The sequence below is a fragment of the Amblyomma mixtum genome, chromosome 5 (assembly GCF_055824585.1).
Source record: "Amblyomma mixtum isolate Tamu chromosome 5, ASM5582458v1, whole genome shotgun sequence".
Lineage (NCBI taxonomy): Eukaryota > Metazoa > Arthropoda > Arachnida > Ixodida > Ixodidae > Amblyomma > Amblyomma mixtum.
The window spans coordinates 58,292,127-58,314,102 of NC_143016.1; the positions used below are offsets into that span (position 1 = coordinate 58,292,127).

Here is a 21,976-nt window from a genome sequence, read left to right on the forward strand (position 1 = left end):
TTAAGGACTGGCGCCTTCTCTTCTCCCTTTCCTCTTGTTCATTTCCTCCTCCTCTCCGCAAAAACACAGCTCCAGCGGTGACGGATAATGAAGCGCTCTTAACGAGCCGTCTAAAAGAGCGCGCCTTGCCGGGAACGAGTGAAATGAGTCCGCGGAAAGCCGGTTCCACTACACGACCGCTGTGTGGGCTGCAGTTTATTATGGTGTAACCGAACGTAACGACTCGAATGCGACTGCGCGCAATGCGGTGGTGCTGCCCGGCTCTGAACTACACCCTTGTAGTGTATAAACAGAAAAATCAGCCCGCATTCCGGAGCCGCAAAAAGGTTTGTGCTTCCCTGGCGGTGGATTGGACGCCTGGTTTTGTTACGTTCATGGTATGCAGCCATTTCGTTTGTTTTCGTTATTTCCATTAATATTGCATCGTGCTCTCACAGTTTTAACTGAGGATCTATTTCGCAATTTTTGTCGGCTATGCTGTCCCGCGTTGAGGTGAGAGCGAGTCAGTTTTGTTTGGAGAGCACCATGTTTCAAACCACTGAGCTGTTCCCCCGTGGGTTTTCTCCGATGATCAGGTAACTCGAGACTCATTCATTGAGAATGCAGCTTTAGTTTTGTGCGGCTATTCGCAGCGCAAATGTAAATTAAAGCTCCTGCGACACGCTATTCAAAACAAAAATAAAGCAAGTGTGCAAAGCAGAATGACGAGTACGCATGCCAGAGTACTACTGTAGACGTGTTACTTTGTTTGCATTTCTATTTTTTTTCTACAGTTGCTCTGAAACTTCATGCTGATAATAAGCCGCAAAAAATGCTACTATAGCTAATTTGCGTCTTTGCTTTCCAATTTTAGTAATTGATGCCTCAATAAGCTGTGCTGAAGAGTAAAAATGATGTCCGTCGCGAAAAACAACCTTATAGAAGCATCGCTTTCAGAGCACCTTATAAAAATTCGAATAGATATTTTTTATTATTAGCATTAAATCTGGCACCTCAAATAAGAGCATGGCTTCCTAAGATTAATTTTTGCTCTATATTTTAATGCGCTAGTTGGTTTTATCTACGAAATTATGTATCATTTCGCAGACGACAACAGTATCTGTGGCATAAGCAGGGCCCTCCTGTTTTCTAAATCTCGGTAAACAGTAGGGGCGAGGATAAGGTGCCTTCAGTGGAGTCTGGTAAGTCACCCGATCTTTTTCCCCCGAGCAGATTTCTTTATAATCAGGTTAAACGCGACTTATACCTGTAAATGTGCCGTGCGCAGAACATATTTTCGAAGTACACGAAGGTGAAGACACCGCTGGAAAATTTGCGTATGTGGTGTGTTTATCTCAAAGAGGTGGTTTTCATTAACTGATGATTTTAAACAACGAAGAGCTTCGTTGTCATGACGCAGCTTAATGTGAGGTCAAGTTTTAAAAGTATGTTTCTAAAACGAAATACTGAAATACGGGCATTGACCACAGGCTTATTGGCGCCATAATATCAAGTGCTACCCACGCTAACAACGACCTTCTCTAAGGCTCTTTCGCGTTTAAATGGTCAAAAGTGAACGAATTTTTTCACAGTGTTCCAAGGCATTCAGGTTGGAAGGAAGGCAGGCATGGACTAGACGAAATAACGGTAGCAAATGAAAATGAAACATCTGGTTCGGCAAAGTGCTTAGATGAACCTGCCATTTTGATATGATTTATGAAAATGGTCAGCAAGATATACAGTATTTTATGTCCCGCCTAAAAAAAGAGCGCTCATGGCATATTGCACTTTAGTGCAAAATATGACCTGGTGAAACCAAATTTTGTAAGCTTTTTTTTTTTTAGTAACCAGATTGGTACCCGAATTTAAGCTATAGGATTAACACGTGATTTTAACCTCCCCCCCCCCCCTCCCCTCCTCTCGAATTCCAGTAAATTCCGGAGGGACCGGGGAGGGGAGGCATTCCTGTGAAGCAATTCTTTCCCGCAGCTGTGGAATGCGCGAAATGAATTAGAAAGATGAGAAGGTTTGTGGAGAATATTTGTGATGCAAGGAAGACATGAGCGGTATACATGCAAGTGCATGACGCATTCCTCTAGCTAAACTTTAAACTTTTTGCAACATTTTGTCAGAAATACACCGCGGCCAGGTTTCATCCAGGGTCATAGAACGTGCAGTTTACCAAGAGCACAGAATTCTACTTCTTGATAGCAGTCCCAGCGGTCGATACACCTGCCAGGTCGATGATTTTAGCACGCTTTATTCACGCGAATGCTTGTACGCCTTCATAGTTAACCATCTCTTGGAGGTTGCCTATATTTTATATGCGGCTCATCGGGCTTTTGCAGCACAGCCATTCAAAGATTATGTTAACATGAGAGCAAATATTTTCTGAGATTCTTTGAGCCATTTTTCTTTGTTTCCCGAAAGAAATAAAAGAAAGCTTAGAAAGCTAACCTAAATGTCGGAATATAACATTTCAAGTAAATAAAGCCGACTTCACGCACACGAAGTAACCCGCGTCCTATGTGGCGATGGCTGTAAAAGCGTACAAAGCAATCAGCGGCCTTCAGCCGTCTTCCTTTCTAGCGCACTCTTATGCGTGCAAAGAAAAGCACGACACAGCCTTGTGGTGAGGCTGGAAAATTTTAACACACACACAACGAGGGCGGCGTTTACGGGATGCTTGATGAAAGCGTGTGTTACAGGAGATTTCCATTAGCTCCAACCGCGGAGGCGGCCACTTACTGACGAGCACTCCCCGCTCCTGTGTGGCTCGCGGAGAGCATGATTACTTGCTTGTGTAATGGAGTCTTTGGCTACCCTCTTATATAAATTACGGGGTGTGTGTCAGCGTGAGCCACGCTATACGTAAACAAATGTCAACCACCATACTAATTAATGACACTCCGCTGCCTTGTCGTCTTTGCTAGGCATTTGCTTCATCTGCGTGAGCCATTTGAATTGCGAGCATAAGAATTAGTAAGCTCCGTTGCGCGACCTCGTTGCACCAAAAAGCAGTAAGCCGCAGCCTGCATTGATCGAAGAGTCCATAATGCTCGCAGAAGAGCTGAAACTTTTAACGAGATTTTAGCTGCGCAAGTTTTTTCTCTCTCGTTTCTTACAAACGCAGCTTTCAGGGCTCCGCGACGTGGTAAAGTACACTTTAGTTAAACTCCCTGAGAACCAGGTCCACCCTTCGAACAACTGCGTCAGATGGCTATGTATCAATGTTTGATACCGCTTCGTTGATTTATTGGCTTCGCACTGTGTGCAGGATGTATGCGCCATATTCCCTCTTGTTTTATTTTTTCTCACTTTTTTATTTTATACCTCCCCTTGCTCCTCTTGTTCTTATACAGGTCTTAAGCTCTTGCTCTAGCTATTTTCGATGATATTGAAGTTGCACATTTGCTATCGCCATTAGTGTTCTTTTTTTTTCAGTTTGTATTGGAATTTGTTTCTGAGCTTGCATAAAATTCAGCGGTACAATCAGGCCTCGATTTCGCAAAACGTTTAACTGGCACTGCAATCTACTGCTTTCTTTTTTTTTTCTTTCACGCAGCACTTTCTACCCTTTCAGCTTTGCAGAGATGGGGCGAACTTGAGCGGAACTCTCTAAGTGAACTGGACACGGTCTGGTAGAAAAATCGATACGAGAGGCATGCTTTTCTTTAAAAAAAAAAAGAATAAAGTTTATCTCAGTTTTTCTTCGGCGGTTCTTCGTTTGGGAACATCAATATCTGCCTCCACGTTCCTTCGCCTCCGTTTCTTGTCGACCGATGTTTCAGAGTAGCAAAATTTTTTATCCACTGCCATAGCCGAGTGGAATGTCCTTCCAGACAGTGTTGTGAATGAAGTTAATTCCCTAAAATTTAAACAGATGTTAATTGATTTATTCCCCAAATAATTCCTGTTGAAGGCCCTTTTTTTTCTTTTTCTTTTTTTTATCTACTTACTCGCTTGTTTTTCTTTTGAAGTGTTCACAGATGTATCTACATGTGTTTAAGTTTATGTTCCAACTTTGTTCGTTGTGACTTGATTACTGTTCGCCCCCTCCCCCCTTATGTAATGCCCCCTGGAGCCCTTAAGGGTAAATAAATGATGATGATGATGATGATGATGATGATGATGATGATGATGATGATGATGATGATGATACGCCTTGTCCTTTTTCGAGACGTACCGTCGAACAATATATCTGAGGTAGTAGTTATTCTGTTCGTAGTCAACACGCTACTGTTTTACTTGTTTGCCTCTCTCAAGTTTGTTGGAGCTCAGCGGGTAAAGACGTCCTCTCTTTCGTGCCGTGCAGGCCTTCGATGGTTACTACTTCGAGCGTCCCGACATCCTGAAGGGCTCCCACGATTCCCTTCGGCAGGCCTACACCAACAGCAGTCTGCAGAGTCTGCACGCTAGCCTGGACGACCGACCCAACTGCGCGAGGCTCAAGGCAAAGGTGGGCCCAAGTTTCAATCCCGTTTGTTGGTTTCTCTTCGATTCTCCACAAAGCGCTCTTCTGGTGTTTCCATAAATGCTCATAATAAGGCACGATACATTGGTCAATGACCTCATCGGAGCAATCAAGTCATAGCTGCGGAGGCATTTGAAGCGACTCCGGTCACTATGCTTAGATACCTATTGGCTTAACTACAAATGAACTTATAGCAGCAGTTTTCAAGCGGAAATCATAATTTTAAGTGTTGTTACCCTGCTTAATGAAATGCATAACCACTTTTAGGGTAGCAAAATGAAGACGTTGTGACATCCTGTGGCTGAATAATTTTTTTAAGTGATGCGTCAAACCAAATGTGAACAATTTATAAACGAAACTAGCAGCACTCTTGAAAAAAACGCTTCTTTGCGACTACTGCGTCGGTGGCAGGCTTTTCTTGTGGGGGCCTCTTCGCATCATCTACCTCGACAAACTAAATTTTCGCGATGAGGCCCTCACGTTACTTATTAATAGACATTTCTGGGAGTACCACGTGAAGAATTGCATAAAATTTTCGTCCTTGCCACTAGGTACCTGTCGCTGTTTTTTTTTTTTTTTTTTTTAAGGAAAGACACGAGTGCTTTACTGAAGGAACTCATTTACGAGCCGCAGTATTAGCCCCGGACGGGCTAAGACTGGACCGAGGGCGGGGGGAAAGCTAAAAATAAATTTTACGATTCGTTGCATAGAAACCGTGGCTGCATTTTATTTCAAGCTGAGCTCAAAAAGGCTGTGACTATCGGGTGCAAGACACTCGTTCTATCCTGGCGGCAGCGGTCGCATTTCTAGGGACGCCAAAAGCAGACATTCCAATGTACGTTAAAAATCGCCGGAATTACTGCAGTCCTTGACTTCAGCGTCCCTCATAGCGCACAGGGTTGCATTGGCAGTTAAAAAATAATTAACCGATAACACAACCTTACACCTCCGAGGTGCATTGCATGGTATTGCGAGCCGTAAATATACGAAGCAACGGCTGCAGGGCTTGCCACCACGACTCCGAGTTACATATGTTGGAGCTCTCTAAAGTGTATCGTGATATATTTACATCTTTGTGTTGTAGTTTTGCCAAGAGTCATTACTTAGAGACATTGAAAGCAGCAGGATGTGTTATTGTGAATGCAAAAAAGAAAACAATCTGCTCGTGTTCAAACATTTAATCACATTGACTGCTATTTGATTTGCTCTCAATATATTTTTCTGACTGCTCGACTTATGATCTTCTTTTTATTTCAGGGAGACATGGTTTATTTAAAGTATCTGATAGTCCAAACAGCTTTCGAAATCAAGACAAAAGCAATGAAGCAGCTTCAAATTGTAAGTACTCCTGCTCATGGTTTTATTATTTTCAAAAGCTATCCGGCGCATTTTATACATTATCAGCACCATAGTGTGCCTTCCATTCGCTCCGCTGAAGCAAAGGTGCGTACGTGCCTAAATGATAGCCTTCTCCGAGGAGCTGCATCAAACAAAGAAATGTCATCTCGGCATTTTTTCTATTTTCATTCTGGGCAGCTTGATAACGCAAAAAAGAAAGCATACAATATGTGCAAGGTATGCCACCACAATAGGGCAAGAGAATTTTCGGAATGCAGTCTTACGGTTTATTTTTTCTTCACTCGTTCAATAAGGCATCAATAAGAAAAATCATGCCATTGTCATGTGGCAAGTGCAGGCATCATTTTTTTTTTTCTATCACGGCAGCCAGTGGACACCCAGTGTCGAAAATCAGGGTTTCAAAAGTCAGGGTCGAAAGTCAGGAATATAATTTATATATTCTAAACGGCAATTTCATATTTGCCAAACATGTTTGACTGTGCCCAGACTTTTGAATAAGTTCTCCCATTTTTTTGCTCTACGACGCAATCATTATTTGTTTGTTCATTATTGCCTACAAAATTAGAACCACTGACCATTAGCTTTGTCATGTTTACCAAAAAAAGCATCAATTAGCAGCTACTCATTTTTGTAATCTCGCACTCTACGCACTATAGTACCGCCCAGCGCTGAACCAACCATGCAGCTGCCGTCGTGCACTCCCTGCAATCTTACAGAGCAGCCGAAACACTTGTTTGCCTATTGAAGTGCTACTACTGGTTTTTCTTATATATCTCAGTGTGATTCAGGTGATGCGACTTAAAATAAGGCGTCAGCATTAACCTCTTGACAAAAACAGCGCTTGCAGACAAAGGACAAGGACGAGGACCAACTGGACTGGACGAGGACCAAGGACCAACTGCTCTGCGCGTTGTGTGTCCTTCTCGTTTTGGTCCTTTGTCTGCAAGCGCTGTTTTTCTCAAGACGTACCTCAACCAACTCGTCCAGCAACACACCTAGCATTAACCTCTGTCTTGAGCGAAAGTGGAGAAGCCCACGCGCGCAGACGAATCATTTAAGATCCTGGGAAAAAACAAATGACTACCAAATTGACGATGAATAAGCGGGTCGTTAAGAGTACCCGAGCCTGTAGTTCGCAGCTTCCTCTCAGTAAAATAAGAAGAAAAATAAAGAACTGGCCCATGAGCGAAACTGTTCCAGGTCCAGTATAAGTACGTGTGCCTCTTCGCCGCCAAACTTAGCTGACATTACTGCTTTCAGAATGTAGAGCAGCACCATGTTCATTATTAACTAATTTTTCTATTCTTTTTTTATTGTGCACCTAGACTTGCAGTTTTCCTTGCGTGAACCTGAGCAATGCTGTTGACAATGCAATGCACGAATAGCCAGCTCCGAAGGATGACCGTGTACCATACACCCGCAGTACAGCCGTGATACTCTGGTAGAATAGATATCAGGATAAACTCGTACTGAAACAACCTTTTCTTCTTCCCAACTGTAAAACAGAGGCCGCTTCAATAAGAAGCGAAAATAGACAATATATTTCCACTGAGCTGCCTTGCTAGCACCCTGTAAAGCGTGCTTCGTTGCAATAATAACGTTTGTGAGGAGAAACATCTTTTTGAAAACGAAAACACTGCCTGTGCGATTCCAGCCACCGTGTCCCGAGGAAATGAAATTCGGAATCATGAGAGGAAGACGTGCTGCAGGCTCGGACATAAGTAGCACATGTAAATAAGTCATATGACAGTATGTAGTGACAGTGTGGACGTGAAAAAAATTATTGAGCACGCTGCTTTTGCGACCATACAATGGCTGCAAGCGAAAGCTTTGGAAGTATCTGGTAGCAACAGAGACAATATGGATATTACAGCAAACTCCAATAGCAAAATTGTCAACACTTATGAGCTCTCACACTTGATGACAATTGTAACATAATGAGTATAAGCAGCGTCTAAAGAAAAGAAACTGTTCCAAGGTGGACATGCGTTGTTTCTTCTCGACGAGAAAGACGCGGGTTCGATCCCGGCTGCGGCGGTTGAATTTCTTTGGAGGAGAAATTCTAGAGGCCCGTGTACTGTACGATGTCAGTGCATGTTAAAGAACCCCAGGTGGTCGAAATTTCCGGAGCCCTCCACTACGGCGTCTCTCATAGCCTTAGTTGCTTTGGGACGTTAAACCCCATTAACCGACCAACTAACCAACCGAGAAAGGTTACAAGATCAAAACTGTTTTCTCCGTAGCCAATGTAAGTTGCAAAGCTAAGATCTTAGGAAAGATTTTCCTACGACTGTATAGGTCAGCGGAACCAAAGGAAATAAAAGAAGACCTGGCAGCCGGGGCAGACGTTAAGCACCTTGTTTATTTCGTACAGGTGTCAGAGAGGAAAGATTAACCATATTTCCTTGATAGTACACAAACTTCGTTTTTATCTCCTGGAAGAGCAACAGAATTCAAAATTATCCGGACGCCCCTGGTAGACTTAAAGACAAAAACCATGATAAGTCTTGTCACTGCACAACACTAAACCAACCTCGTAGATTCCACTGTCTTTGTTGCATACGGCTCTAGTCACCGTGCTGTGCTGACAAGGGACTTACACCATGACAGGACTGTCTATCTGCACTGTTATGACTCGAAATGAAAAAAAAAACTTGTCGCATCCTGTAAATGGGTGATCGTGCGTCTATAAGGCGCTCGTAGTTCATGATTATGTTGCCCACACTTCTTGACTACCGAGCTGTCACGTACAAAGCCGGCCTATTAGTACTTAATGTTTGCAGTCGAAATTACTAAACATTTAGAAATGTGTCAGCACATTAATAACATCCTAGTTGTGCTTGTGTGCCAGTATCTCGGCTTGGATTTGCAATACTCTTCGTGTGTGACGCCCAGTCATGACTGGCTCACCTATGAGCCGGCCATTTCCGGCAGCCAGAGAGTCCCTATATTCGACGCTGCAGAACTGCAAAACAGGTTTCTGAAAAAGAGTCTCTTGAATCGTTCCCCTGGTACCTCACGTTCACAGAGGACAACATACTGAACTACGGAAAGAAACATAATAGGCGCAACAGGGGCAGGGAGTGAGCAAAGTGCGGCAGGAAACAAAAGCGAGTTACCAACATCCTAGTCGAAACCAAGGAGAAGAAACGACCGTGGGCAGAGCATGTGATGCTAAAGCAAGGTAACCGATGACCGTTAAAGGTAACGGAGTGTATTCCAAATGAAGTCAAGCGTAGCAGTGGACAGCGGCAGCTGGCAAAAGACTGAGTTAATTGGAGAGATGCGGAAGAGGCCTTTGTCCGGCAGCGGGTGCAGTTAAGGTAATGATGACGACGAATTCACATTAGCGACGTGTCAATATTTCGGTAAATTTGAAGTAAGTTATCCTTGCTAACTAGCTATCCTCTAGTATGTACGTTTGCGTCAAAACTATTTTTATTCAGGTCTGGTCCCAGATTAATACAAAAAAAAATGTGGCTATCTCGTTGCCGATAGTACGCGTAGGTGTGAAATTCATTGCAAGAAAAGCACACTCAAGTGCTAGCCAGGTCATTTTGTTGCTGAACGATCCGCTGCCTTTGCCCGCTACTAATCCTCGACGTGGTCAGTGCGCATGATGAACTTGGCTGCTTTTGCGACTTGAGGAGCCGCCACCATCAGCTGCTCCTCTTCTAGCTCAACAACGCTGTCAGTGCCCCCTGCTCCTCTTGGTGCTTTACGTGCAAGCACATTCAGCCCCTTTCGTTGCTTGACGAGCCATAGCTCTCCACCCGTTTTTCTGCATGCTCAGGGACGCGTTAGGACGCCTTCACCACCTTCTCACTTTCATGTGCGGCTCCATAAAGATGCCGCTGGAGACATCGGCGAATTTTTCCTACCGACTCAACTGGCTTCTTTGCGCGACCACAGTAGAAGTAATACTACCGCAGAGTAGCGAGGGAGGCTACCAATTAGAGCATGTAGCTTCAAAGGTTGCGTCGATGGCCGAGTGGACTAATCGCTTACTTCAATCAGCAATCCGGAGCACGTTGTGATGCACTGCTAATTGAAAAACGTGCTTCAATGGGAGATTTGGATTCTAATCTGAATTCTTACTGACCAAGACAAACTTTGAGCTTCTTTGTGGATTCGGATCTTTGCTTCGGGTCGCTGATTCGAATAGGCCATAAGATAACGGGAAACGCAGCTGCCCCGTTTGCACTGGCGATGACTGGAATACGGCTCTGGGTTAAAGTATTTTTTTCTCTCCTGAATACGCTTGGACAAAAAAATTTTTAATGGCTCGAAATCGTTCGGCTTCAAGTTCACACTCAGATCAGCAGTGGTTTCCGGACGGACATCTTTTTCCTAAATTTTCTGAGAATGGGCGCTAAAAATACTTCATAAGTGAAACTAGTTGTGTATATTATGCTGAACAAACGTACAAAACAGATTTGTCTAGCACTGAATTGTACGTTAACTTATTAGGATATGCAAACTAAGGCATAAGTGCGGACAAGGTACAGTACAGAGCATCGGGGTGTAAAAAAGAATGCAAAAGAAGTTGCCAACTTTTAACCAGAAAAGTAGATCCATTAACTCATCTTCCTTATCATCGCCGCCGTCGGCATTATCTTCGTAAAGTATAGACCAATGCAGTACAAAGTCCTCTTCCACTGATTAATCCTGCCTCGCTGCCCACGGCATCATTTTTCCGCAGATTCCTCTCACTCGTCAACCCATCTGATTCTCGGTCGCCGTTGATCGCGTTCTTATTTTACGGATATCAGATCTGAGAGACCCCCGGCCATCAGCTGTGCCTAATGCGTGTGTTGCCCCCATGCCCATTTCTTCTTTTTCATCATCATTATCAGCCTGACTACGCGCACTGCAGAACTAAGGCTTCTCCCATATCTCCCATATTAACCCTGTCCTGTTCCAGCTGCAGCCACTTTATCCCCACAAACTTCTTAATCTCATCAGCCCAATTGACTTTCTGCCGCCCGCTGCTACGCTTCGCTTCTCTTGAAATCTAATCTGTTATCATTAAGGACCATGGGTTATCTCGCCTTCGCATAACATGCACTGCCCAAGCCCATTTCTTCCTCTTGATTTCGACTAGGATGTCATTAGCTCGTGTCTGATCCCTGACCCGCTCTTCCCTCTTCCTGTCTCTTAACGTTACACCTATCATTTTTCTTCCCATAGCTGGCTGCGGTGTCCTTAACTTAAGCTGAACCTTTTTAGTTAGCCTCCATGTTTCTGTCCAGCAGGTGAGTACCGGTAAGATACAGCTGTTATACACCTTTCTCTTGAGGGACCTTCTTTTTTCTAAGCATTGCCAAAATATATCTTCAACTCTCGCGGGGCATGACATTAAGTGTCTGCGTTGTGTGCACGTTCAGATGTACGAGATGCGGCACGAGAACATCAATTCGTTCTTGGGCTGCCTGGCGGACCCGTCGCAGCCGGCGCTGGTGTGGGAGATGTGCACGCGCGGCTCGCTCACCGACGTGCTCGCCAGCGAGGACATCCGACTCGACTGGACATTCCGCCTATCGCTCCTCAACGACCTCGTCAAGGTTCGTAAACACTCGTCGCGAAGACTGCTCTATTTTTTTTTAACCACTGTGGCTCATGAAATATACCAAGGCCTGTACATTTGGTCTACTCTTTATGTTTGATTCGATTTCATTCTGTTTCGTTCGTGCTCAGATTCCCTCGAACTCTGCAGAGAAAACGTATGTAGTACAAGTTGCGTTCTTCATCTTCCTGGCGTGGCAGTGAAAACAATTAGATTCGAAATATTCGAATAAATATTTTTTTTGCCTTCTCTCGATCTCTCCTTTTCCAAAACGGTTTGCCCAAAACGGGACTATTACGGCTTCTCCTGCTCCTCGCGAAATTCAACAGACGCCCTTGTTCCCCTTCACTGCTCTTTGTGGAGCTCCTTTTCCTCAGGCTTTCTACGAGCGTCCTGAACAAATGAAGTTGTGCATCAGTCAAGGCAGCCGTACTCGCTTTCTGTTTTCTCATACGTTTTGCTTATTCTTCGCTTCCTCCAGTCTACGAGGTCATGTCTGTGTACAGCCTGCGCTCAAAACGAGGACGGGTCACCGTATCTCGTACTCCTACGCCCCCCGCAGAAGGGGGGAGGGGGGGGGGGGGGAATCATAAGCGACGCCGTAAAATGTGGCGATCACTTAGTCGCCGTCGTCGCCGCTGCAACTCTCTCATAAATATATATAAACATATACGAAGCGGTGGCAGCGTGGCTGTCACCGTCGCAGCCGCCTCCTGCAGTGAAGAACGCGTCGCTACTCATGGCCTTTCTTTCCTCCGCCTTCCACTGCACACAGTACCGGATCTCTTAGCTTCAGCTAAAGCAGACGCCTCTCTTATTCTTTTTCGCGGCACAGATGATGCTTGAGTGGACCTATCCGGAGTGGTCATAAAACGCCGGTGACTTATTTCTTAGTCCTTGGTTTTACTTGGCTCTTGCCCATTCGACAAAGAACTTGCACCGCCCTCTTTCCTTTTTTCTTACTGCGTCCCGCCTGCCTTCACGAGCAATAAACCAAACTACCGCCGCCGCTCCACTCTCTCTCTCTCTCTTATCCATTTCTTTAGAGGAAGGAAAAGAGAGAAGGAGAAAGGAAGAGGAAGGGATGCGGAGAGAGTGGGAGGAAGCGCCGAGCGCTTAACAGTCTCGGTCGGCGCGCGTGTCTTTAACCTTGCAGCGTCATCATCGATTCAGTCGCTCATGCCGCTGAACAGGCACCGCGGCTGTTGTCATTTCTCAGCTCCCCGACGCGCGGTGCTCGCCAGCTCGACATCACGGCGACGCCGCACCGTTCTTTAGCGCGGCGCTCGCGTTGCCTCCGACGGCGTCGTGACGCTCCTCTTGCCCTTCTCCACTTTCTTTCTCTCACTTCAAGCAAACTCCTTCTTCTCTTTTCCTTCTTTCCTTCGCTTAAACATCCCCTGCGTCTGGGAATCATTCCACCTCTTTTTTGTTCTTATTATTTTCTTGTTGCTCCGTACTCCGTATAAAGGTTTGTAGACTCCCGCTAGGGGCCCTAGCCTTTATGTACAGCGACCGTGGATCACTTCTTTCCTTCGTTTGCTTTTTCATTCGGCTCTTCCGAGCCATCATTTCTCTCGATTTCGGCGCGCGGTCCCCGAAGACCCTTATCATTCTTTTAGAGAATCTCGGTAGTTTTACGTACTGCGCACACATACACGGCCTTATACTTACCACTAGGTAACGCACGAACAACTCCGGAGCTCTTCGCCATTCACTCACTTTACTTTTCCTTTTGCCCTCCTCTCTAGCTTTGCCTCGTTTTCTCTTTCTCTTGTAGCACTCTCCTGTTCTGTTCTTCAATAGCTGTTGTTCTGAATCTACGGGTAGTCGCATTTACTAGCGCATCTTTCGGAGCAGGCGCAAGAAACGTAAAAGCACTGACGAGAACGCATTACGATGTATTCGTTCTGTTTTGTTTCTTCTTTTCCTTTCTACGCGGCGCCGATAGTTTCCCGGTTTTCCTAGTCAAATAGTGCCCCCGAAGCTATGGAATTCCCGTCGCTCAAGTTTCTGCGAGATCGTGTACATATATACGCGTCTGTTTACCCCCGGCCGACGCGGAATGCGCCGTAAAACAGAGCGGTAGAAACAATGCTGTTGGCATTCGACCCGACTGATGCCTCAGGCAGCGACGCATTCGAAAGCGACGCCTGAAGCGAATTCACTTGGTGTCCTCTTCGCTTTTTTTGTGTGTATGGAGGATAAAAACGAGTACGGGCGCTAAAATCAAAGCGGCCGGATGCCCTCTTGAAAAGTCCAAAAGGACTGAACCTGCACGGAGTGTTTTAGGCCTACCTCGGCTTGTCGGCGCCGCTTGAATGATTGCCAGTGCAAATACGACGTGATCAAAAAGCCGGCAACTTGATTTCTTTTTTCTTTTTTTTTTTGCATGTCTGTGCAAGCGTTTGTCGCAAGCAGAAAAAGTCTTTTGATTCAATGTAAACGGCTAAGGTGGATATCCAAAGCTTTTACGAACGCAGTCTGCATTACTACGAAGTTGCCGGGAAAGTGCGAGTGACATTCAGCGGCAATAGAATCAATAAAAAAAAGTTGAAAATGAAAAATGGAAAAAGGGAAATGAATTCGACGGCACGCAACAAAGGCACATCAAAGTCGTCGCGCTTATGGTTTATGCATATTGCGTGATATGTAGCCAATTTCAAGCGCTCGCTAGGGCCTGTCCTGAGCACGCTGTTTTTCTTTTTTTTTTTTCTCACGTAGCTCTACATTGAAACTGGTGCCATGGAGTTTAAACCATCGTACAACCACGTTAGTTTATGCTACACCGGAATAGCATAAAAATATACAGAGCTGTGCTGATGTGCGAGTGTATGTATACCAGACAGAATGATCCGTGACATCACCTTTGTTTTCTGACTATTTTTTTACATGAGCAATGCCACCCTTGGAACAGCACTGCAGTCTTTTGAACGTTAAAAGGAAAACATTCAGCTCGCTTATTATATTTTGCGAGCTGGGCCCTCTTGTTTTACATGCTTCTTGTTTAAACGTAAACATTTGTGCTTTTTTAAATTCCAACGACAGAAGTGACGCTTTTAATTGTAATGCAGAAAGCCTTTTTCTTCGTGGATGAGCTAGTTTGCTCACCCTCCTTCGAGAGCAATATGTGTGCTCACCAAGTAAATAGCATGCCTTTATCAATCTTTTCTTTCGTTTTCTTTTTTTCGGGATATGAGCTGTTTTGTTTCAATAAACGGGTCTTCGACGCCAGAATACTTTGTGCAGGGTGAGACTCTCGTCTCTTATAGTACCGCATTATGCTCTTTAACAAACTTCTCGAATTTCTCACAGTCCGAGTACAGTTTTTCACCATAGACGAACTCTGATGGCCAGAAGTAAGCATTTCAGCACTTATCATGTGTTTTCTCTATTCTTATTCTGAAAGAGTAGCTTACGAGTGTTCAAAATTGACTTTCGAGAGCGCACGAACGTTCTTTCAGAATACACTCATTATTTCATTTAGCTGCAGTGATCATTTTCATGCAGGTCATTTTTGTACACACTCGGTCGCAATAAGAACATAACAGACACTGAAACAGTGAAAATTTGTGGTGTAGCGCGCAGTGGCCATCGGGAAAGAGAAGCCGAACTCCCACTCACAACGCAGACTGGGAATTGTGCTGGCGCGTATGGACCTCACAGCTCCCTGTTCTCACTTTTCCACCCTGAAACCTTTTCCGTCCAAGATTTATTTTAATTCGTTCTGACTGGGAGGCTGGCCGCACCCGCAGGGCATGAGGTACCTGCACAACTCCCCGATACGACAGCACGGTCACTTAACGTCACGGAACTGCGTCATCGACTCCCGCTGGGTGCTCAAGGTGACCGACTACGGGATGCCTGTCTTCCAGGACCTTCAGGCCATCACGACGCTGGTCAGATCGGCCAAAGGTAAACACCGAGATGCTTGCAAACCAAAAAATGGTGCGAAAGGAGCAGTGCGATAAAAAAAAATTCTGACACGAATTTCATCCCTCCTCCCCCCTCCCCCACCACCACCTCTTTATTTTTATTGTTTTTTGCAGAGTTTAAAACCGTCTTAAGAGCTCCCACATATGTGTTCTTTTAAAATAGACGTTTCAAAAACTGTTTCCAACAATAAACTGCATCTTACTTTTATGTGCTTAGACATAAAAAGCGACGCTCCTAACTCTCATCTTAACCTCAGGGCATGCGTGTCGACTATACGTGCACTCTAAACAAAAAAGAGCAAAGACGAATTAAGGCGCCCTCTAGCGCAGTCCTTTTTACAAAAGGCAGTGCGCTAGAGGCTAGCTAAATTCCATTTTACTCTCATATAAGCGTATTTGTGTATAGAGTGTATATTGGTGCATGCATTCTTGATCTGAATGGCGTAACTTCGCTCGAAAAGTATGGTACGACCAAAAAAAAGTGCGATCGAAACAAAGTACTAAGCACAAATGCGCTTTTCACTCAGAGTATCTGCGCCACTTCTAATTCCTGTGTGTGTGCATGTAGTTAATCAGGAAGACCTGATAAGTCAGCACTTGAATACAGTTGAAGATCACTTAGAGCGATTTCTGCCTTCAGTGCATTAGGTAACGTCCTTCAGCTGTTAAAGAAAATAAACAAGGGAGTGACGCACATCCAAGCCTCTGGGAAAGAAGTTTCATTTCCTGCTCCTGCGCATCTGGGAGGCTTGCTTTCACGAAAGCGCCACCTTGTGTAACCGAGCACACTTTCATCACCGGCGCCCAGAGAAGCGTGCGTGCGTTAAGCGTAACCCTAAGTGGCGAAAAGAAGTACCGGGGTCAAAACAACAAACACTGAAGACGAAACAAAAGGTTGGAAGAAAAGGCTTAAAGAGCAGGCGTTGCGTGGAGGAAAAGAAAAAAAAAGGAGGATAGAAAAAAGAACAAATTGCTGCCTGCTTTCGAGCCTCACGTTTTACGTGTCATTTCCTGTTCCCCTCCAATGTGTTCTTATTTATCGCTTGCTTCTTCCACTGCGTGGCTTTGTTTCTCCTCCCGTGCGTCTAGTGTTTTTCTCTGTGCGTTTTGTTTCATCCGTGTCGCTCAGAGGAGCAAAGACACCCGACGTAAAAAGAAAGAGAAAGGCAGAGCGTGGTGCTTTGCGTGCGATTTCGAGACGACGCAGGAGCCAAGATAGACGCGTAAAAGACTCAGTTTCACTGCTAAGCGAAGGCGCGAGAAAGCACAGGGGTTTCGAGGAGGCCGTTCGGGACGAGCTGCCCTCCAACTGGTCCCCAGGGTTTCCTTCTCCCCGACGCAGACTTGCTGTGGACGGCGCCCGAGTTGCTGCGTGGGGACGGCTCGCTCCTGAGGCGAGGCACGCAGGCCGGCGACGTGTACAGCTTCGCCATCGTGATGCAGGAGGTGCTGCTCAGGGGAGACCCGTACTGCATGCTGCCCCTCACGGCCGAAGGTGAGTCCGTGCGCAGAGAAGAGGGAGGTGGAAAGGAAGGTAATTCTTCCTCTTTTTTTCTGCACTCGCACGCTTGCAGACAGGGGGCATTTACTTCCCACCCGCAGTCCTCCTTCACCTCAGCACTCGGTTAGAAATTAGCCGGAGCTGGCGAGTGGGTTCCGTTGGGAAACTTTAGGAGCGTGGAGAGGAACAAAAGGAAAGTGTGTGTTGATACAAATCTCAGCGCCCCGGTCACCCCGGGGAATGAACTTTTTTCCCTCCGTTGACCTAAGTAAATGCCCCATTTATCTGTTAGTGCGTTTTTCGTACGTACTCAGGAGAAACAGCTATACGAAAACATGCGCAATTTACTTTCGTTAAAAGTTTGACTAAAATGTCAGGAGTGGTTTCTTGGTTTCTTAGTTTTTTTTTCTGCAAAAAGCATTTAAACGCACTCTCTCTTTTTCTCTCCTCTCTTTCGTTTTGTCTCTCTTTGCTATAGTTTAGTGAGCACTGTCGTGCACCGTACAGCTATGAGTTATCATCGAATTCGACGTAAATTGAAATAGTCGTGAAAAATAATTCAAATGAATAAGAATGAGAAAATGACACATAAATACATATAAAATAGGCTGCAGACAATTAATAATGATCAGAAAAGCCATTTCGTGTAGTCTATTTTAAAGTAAGAGAGCGCCATTAGCAAACATCTGTCGCAGCCTAGTGATACATTACAAGTATATTTTGGTTTTCACTGCTTCTGTAAAGAAGACGCGCATACGTGTGAGCCACATTGCCGTCGCTCAGCACCCAACCGATTGGATTGGCTGACATCAGACTACTCTCCCCGCTGCTCTCGTTTCCTAATCTTCTATGAATAGATCCCCGTCTTATACATGCTATACTTTGGAAAGGTTCGCTTTAAATAAAGAAAATTATTTAGTCAGAGTTCGGACTTAGTATATTGTCTCATACTTCATGTCAGCAGAACGAAGCGTCAACCAGTCATTCGCTCTTTCTACTTCCTTCTGTTTGGAAGGACGCGTTTGAGCCACGATGTGAAAATAAATGTGAGGGAGCACGATTACTGAAAGAACCATAGGCTATTTACGGCTACAGTTCCTGCAAACAGGCGCCAAATAATTGCGGTAGCCCAATAATTGCGCCTGCCAGTAGCGTTCACGGAATGACAGAAAGTGCTAAACAAAAAAAATCAACAACCGAACAGATCTCCAGATGTTCATCCTAATCATCTTGATCATCATGATGGTGATACGAGCCCAACTAGCCTAAATGCGGGTACAGATCAAAATCCCAAAAGCTGGTTTCACTATATGTTTGACTATATCTTGAGAGGTTGCACATAACTTGCTTCATTCACTCTTCAGAACACGCTCACGTCATCAGTACTCCCGTTTGTTCTTGAGGGCATGAGAAGCTTCACAAATTTTGCAGAGGCACAATTCGAAGGAAGCCATGGAAGGAATATTTTATACCGCTTTTTTTCCTGGCTGCGATGGTACATTTTCACCACTACCAACACTTATGTGATCACTTCGCTTCAGGTTTGCGTTCTTTTTCTTTTCAGAAATCATCGAAAAACTAAAGCACCCACCTCCACTGATCAGGCCGTCTGTGTCAAAGCAGACGGCTCCGCCCGAAGCCCTGCATATCATGAGACAGTGCTGGGCAGAGGCTCCGGAAATGCGTCCGGACTTCGACGTCATAGCGGATAGGTTCAAGTCGCTATACCACGGAAGGTAAGAAAGTTGAAGTACCAATCAATCTCTATCGTCTCTCAAAAATGATGCATAAAATGTCCATAAAAAGGTGTGCAGGAGAGCATATAGCCTAAAAAACACCGTGCATAAGTTACTGCATTTCACTAAAAAGCCGTGCACTTCCCGTAAAACGAACGTTGTCAAACGGCGTCAGCAGCGGTACAGGGTTCAGCTATTCGGGGACTAACTTCTCTAATCGTAGAAAGAGCAACTTTTACTCCCTTGTAAAGGCATGGTTGCTTTTCGGGAAGCGCAAAGCAATCATCGGCCACAGTTCTATCCTCATGAGCTAACCGTTCTTCACAAGGGCTAAGGGCTGCAGGTAGCCCTATTTTGCCCATTTTACAGCGCAGTGGTGAGTAGACCATTCCCCTGTATCCGCCGCCGTTGTCGAAGTAGCACGGCTGCTCATCGCACAATCAACGCCATGACGTCACCCAATCGAGTGCTTCACGTATTCACGCCAGCCACATGAGTCTGCGTCGTGACGTCAAGGAAAACAGATGACGTCAACAGTAACAGAGCCATGCGGTGCAGAACCCTCCCAACCACTCACGTGATCCCCGCACCTTGAAGTCACCGCGAGCATGCCATGAATAGAAGACAGGGAGCTATTGCTAATTCACTAAGAGCAAAATTAAAAATCGCGAGATCATAAATCACGAAAGCATACACGTTTCGCTGGATAAACGCATTAATAAGATGCCTAATCGTTCAGGGATTTTTTGGCTTAGAGAATAGAATTCCGGGAGGAGGCAAGGTAAGAAGGTGGAGGTGATGGAGGCATATAGAAATGATCGGCATAACCGGACTCCCAGATTAATCGAAATAGAAACTGTTTGTATTACCAGAGGCTGTTGCTTCTCAAAAATAGCATCTTTACAAATGTCGCATTAAGCAGCGCAGCCGCTGATGGGCTGTGTCATCCTGTCTCATTCTGTCTGATGGCACTGAAATTGCGACATTTTTATGCAGCATAAGCAGTCTTTCTGCGGTCAGTTTGGCGCGCACGACAAAGGCAGCACGGCGAGGCTTTTATAGATTAAAGTTCTCCAGTTAAAGTTTCGCAAACTTCATTTGAGAGTCGTAAATTCAGTGATACCGTCCTTGCAGTTCTCATTCGACTGAAGCTTAATGAACATCGACATAATTCGTGTTACAGATTAATGTTTAGCTCGACATAAATTTTATGCATTTATCCTTCAGCGTTCATTGATTTCTCTACTTATCTGCAAGGCTGATAGTTTTTCTGAAGAATGCGCAGTCACAGTTCTATATCAGAAAAAAACAAGAGCGAAAAATTGTGGAAATTGATTATAATGAAAAGATCCGTTCGCATATTATGCAATGAGATGACTATTAATGGGCATCGAACCTTATCTCTTGTAGTCAGGATAATAGCGAAAAGCTAGAACATCAAAGGTCGCCGATAGAAAACAATATCCTGCAAAGCACCGCGCCCTAATTATTTGCTCGAGAATCGTGAGCTCTGAACACCACATTTCATCACAAGTGCGTAATATTCTACCTAACATTAAAATCCGTGCCGCAGGTTTTCTTTGAATGGTGAAATTCAACATAACGCACTTGTCTTGCATTGCGCTTTCGTGTGCGCGCGTGTGTTCGCGCTTGTTGTGAGAATGTACTTTTGAACAAATAGCCGGCAAGCCAGTGTAGATGTCATTTTTTTTTTTTTGCCTCGTTACGTTTCCTAACAACTTTACCTCCGGCTTCGACTACGGCCGCAGGAAAGCAAACATCGTGGAGACAATGTTTCAAATGCTCGAGAAGTACTCCAACAACCTCGAGGATCTGATCAGGGAGCGGACGGTACAGCTGGATGAAGAGAAGAAGAAGACTGAGCACCTTCTCAACAGAATGCTCCCAAGGTACGTACGATTCCGGAGCATCGTGGGAGGACGACAAGGAAGGGGAGGATGAACATGAAAATTCATTGCGGTCGCCCCTGTATGTGCACTTGGCTGTTCACTATAAAACATGAAGCGGCTTTTTTCATATTTAGAACTCGTATTTTTCAGGTATTTTTAAAAAAGCCAACTATCTATTTAAATGCCTAGTGTAAACTAGCCTACTTGGATGCCTTGCAATCGTTCATGAAAGTTTTTACGGCATTGCTTTGTTCGTGTTTTGGCGGTCATTTTTCTAGTGCAAATTCAATTATACGAAACTGAGAAGAAACGAAGTCCACTCAGCGAACCTCAATATCTCAGCAGCACATTCAACTGGTTACAATGATCACAACACCGGCTAGACAGAGATAGTAAAGCTTAAAGAGAGGAAAAGTGAAGAAGTCGAGTGGAGGTAACGTGAACCTCGCCTGCCACTCCACACGGGGGAAAGAAGAAAGCGGAGAGGTGTAGTGCAAATGGGGACTGATGACGTCATAATGCAAAGAATTGCTGTGTCCAGCATTTTCCACACTGCACTCATACGCCACGCAATGCATTAACGTTCCCCGGAATGCCAACCACCAACGTGCAACTTTTGCAATGACCTACGTTCATCCTATCATTTTTATGAGACTATCGAAAATAAAAAGAATTTAAGCACAGAAATCGGGAAGCATGAATCTTTATCAGCCTTTTTACCGGTATGGTTCACTCTAACGACAACGTCAGCAGGCCAGCTAATTTTAGTCAAACACATCGCTCATAACTCCTGAAATATCTAAAAAAAAATTGTTTTCTTCTTTTTTTATATAATGTCCCTTTTTTAATAGAACTCAGTTAAGAGTCAGCGCTTGCACCATGTTATCTTCTATGTGGTCCGCTTTCTTTCGTTGTTTGACTATTATGCATTACCAATTTGCCCAGCTTTCTCTCCCACTAAATGGGCTTAGAAGGTGATGAAAGAGGACAAACAAAAAGCTTACTGGATTCGATGTCCTCAGCTCCGTAGCGGAAACGCTCAAGGCTGGCCTACCTGTGGTGCCGGAAAAGTTCGAAGAGGTCACCGTCTACTTCAGTGACATTGTTGGCTTCACTACGATATCAGCCTACAGCGAGCCAATGGAAATCGTGGATCTCCTCAACGATCTCTACACTGCGTTTGACTCCACCATTAACCACTATAACGTCTACAAGGTATGAACAGTGCGGCGCCTAAAGTCTGACTTCAGGGTTAAAATCAGTTTCAGGGTAACAGCTTTGTTGTTACCACCTGTTCAACAGCATGTTTCACGCCTCCGTCAATCTCTTGTGCTTCTGCGTTTGCATGGGTCAACATTCAAGCCTGATCCGGAAACTATCTTGCAGATTGCCATAGCCTCGGTCTAACTTCCCGAAGTTATTGTGTTGATTTTAAAGGACCTAGAAGTCTTTCCGCGACTACGAAATTTCTTAAAGGAAAACATTTCACTTAAGTGACTAGTTCTTAACATCAGCA

General features: G+C 44.9%; 1 protein-coding gene across 1 annotated transcript in view; it reads left to right on the forward strand.

The window, feature by feature from the left end:
• The window catches only part of LOC149342305 (retinal guanylyl cyclase 1), a 136,954-nt gene that overhangs the window by 100,008 nt on the left and 14,970 nt on the right, over nt 1-21,976 (forward strand). Inside the window, exons 7-14 of the mRNA XM_089542147.1 lie at nt 4,295-4,438; nt 5,711-5,791; nt 11,200-11,376; nt 15,134-15,293; nt 16,656-16,808; nt 18,379-18,550; nt 20,320-20,460; nt 21,483-21,675. Of these exons, the coding sequence (XP_089398273.1) occupies nt 4,295-4,438; nt 5,711-5,791; nt 11,200-11,376; nt 15,134-15,293; nt 16,656-16,808; nt 18,379-18,550; nt 20,320-20,460; nt 21,483-21,675 (1,221 nt within the window). The remainder of the gene's footprint in view (nt 1-4,294; nt 4,439-5,710; nt 5,792-11,199; nt 11,377-15,133; nt 15,294-16,655; nt 16,809-18,378; nt 18,551-20,319; nt 20,461-21,482; nt 21,676-21,976) is intronic.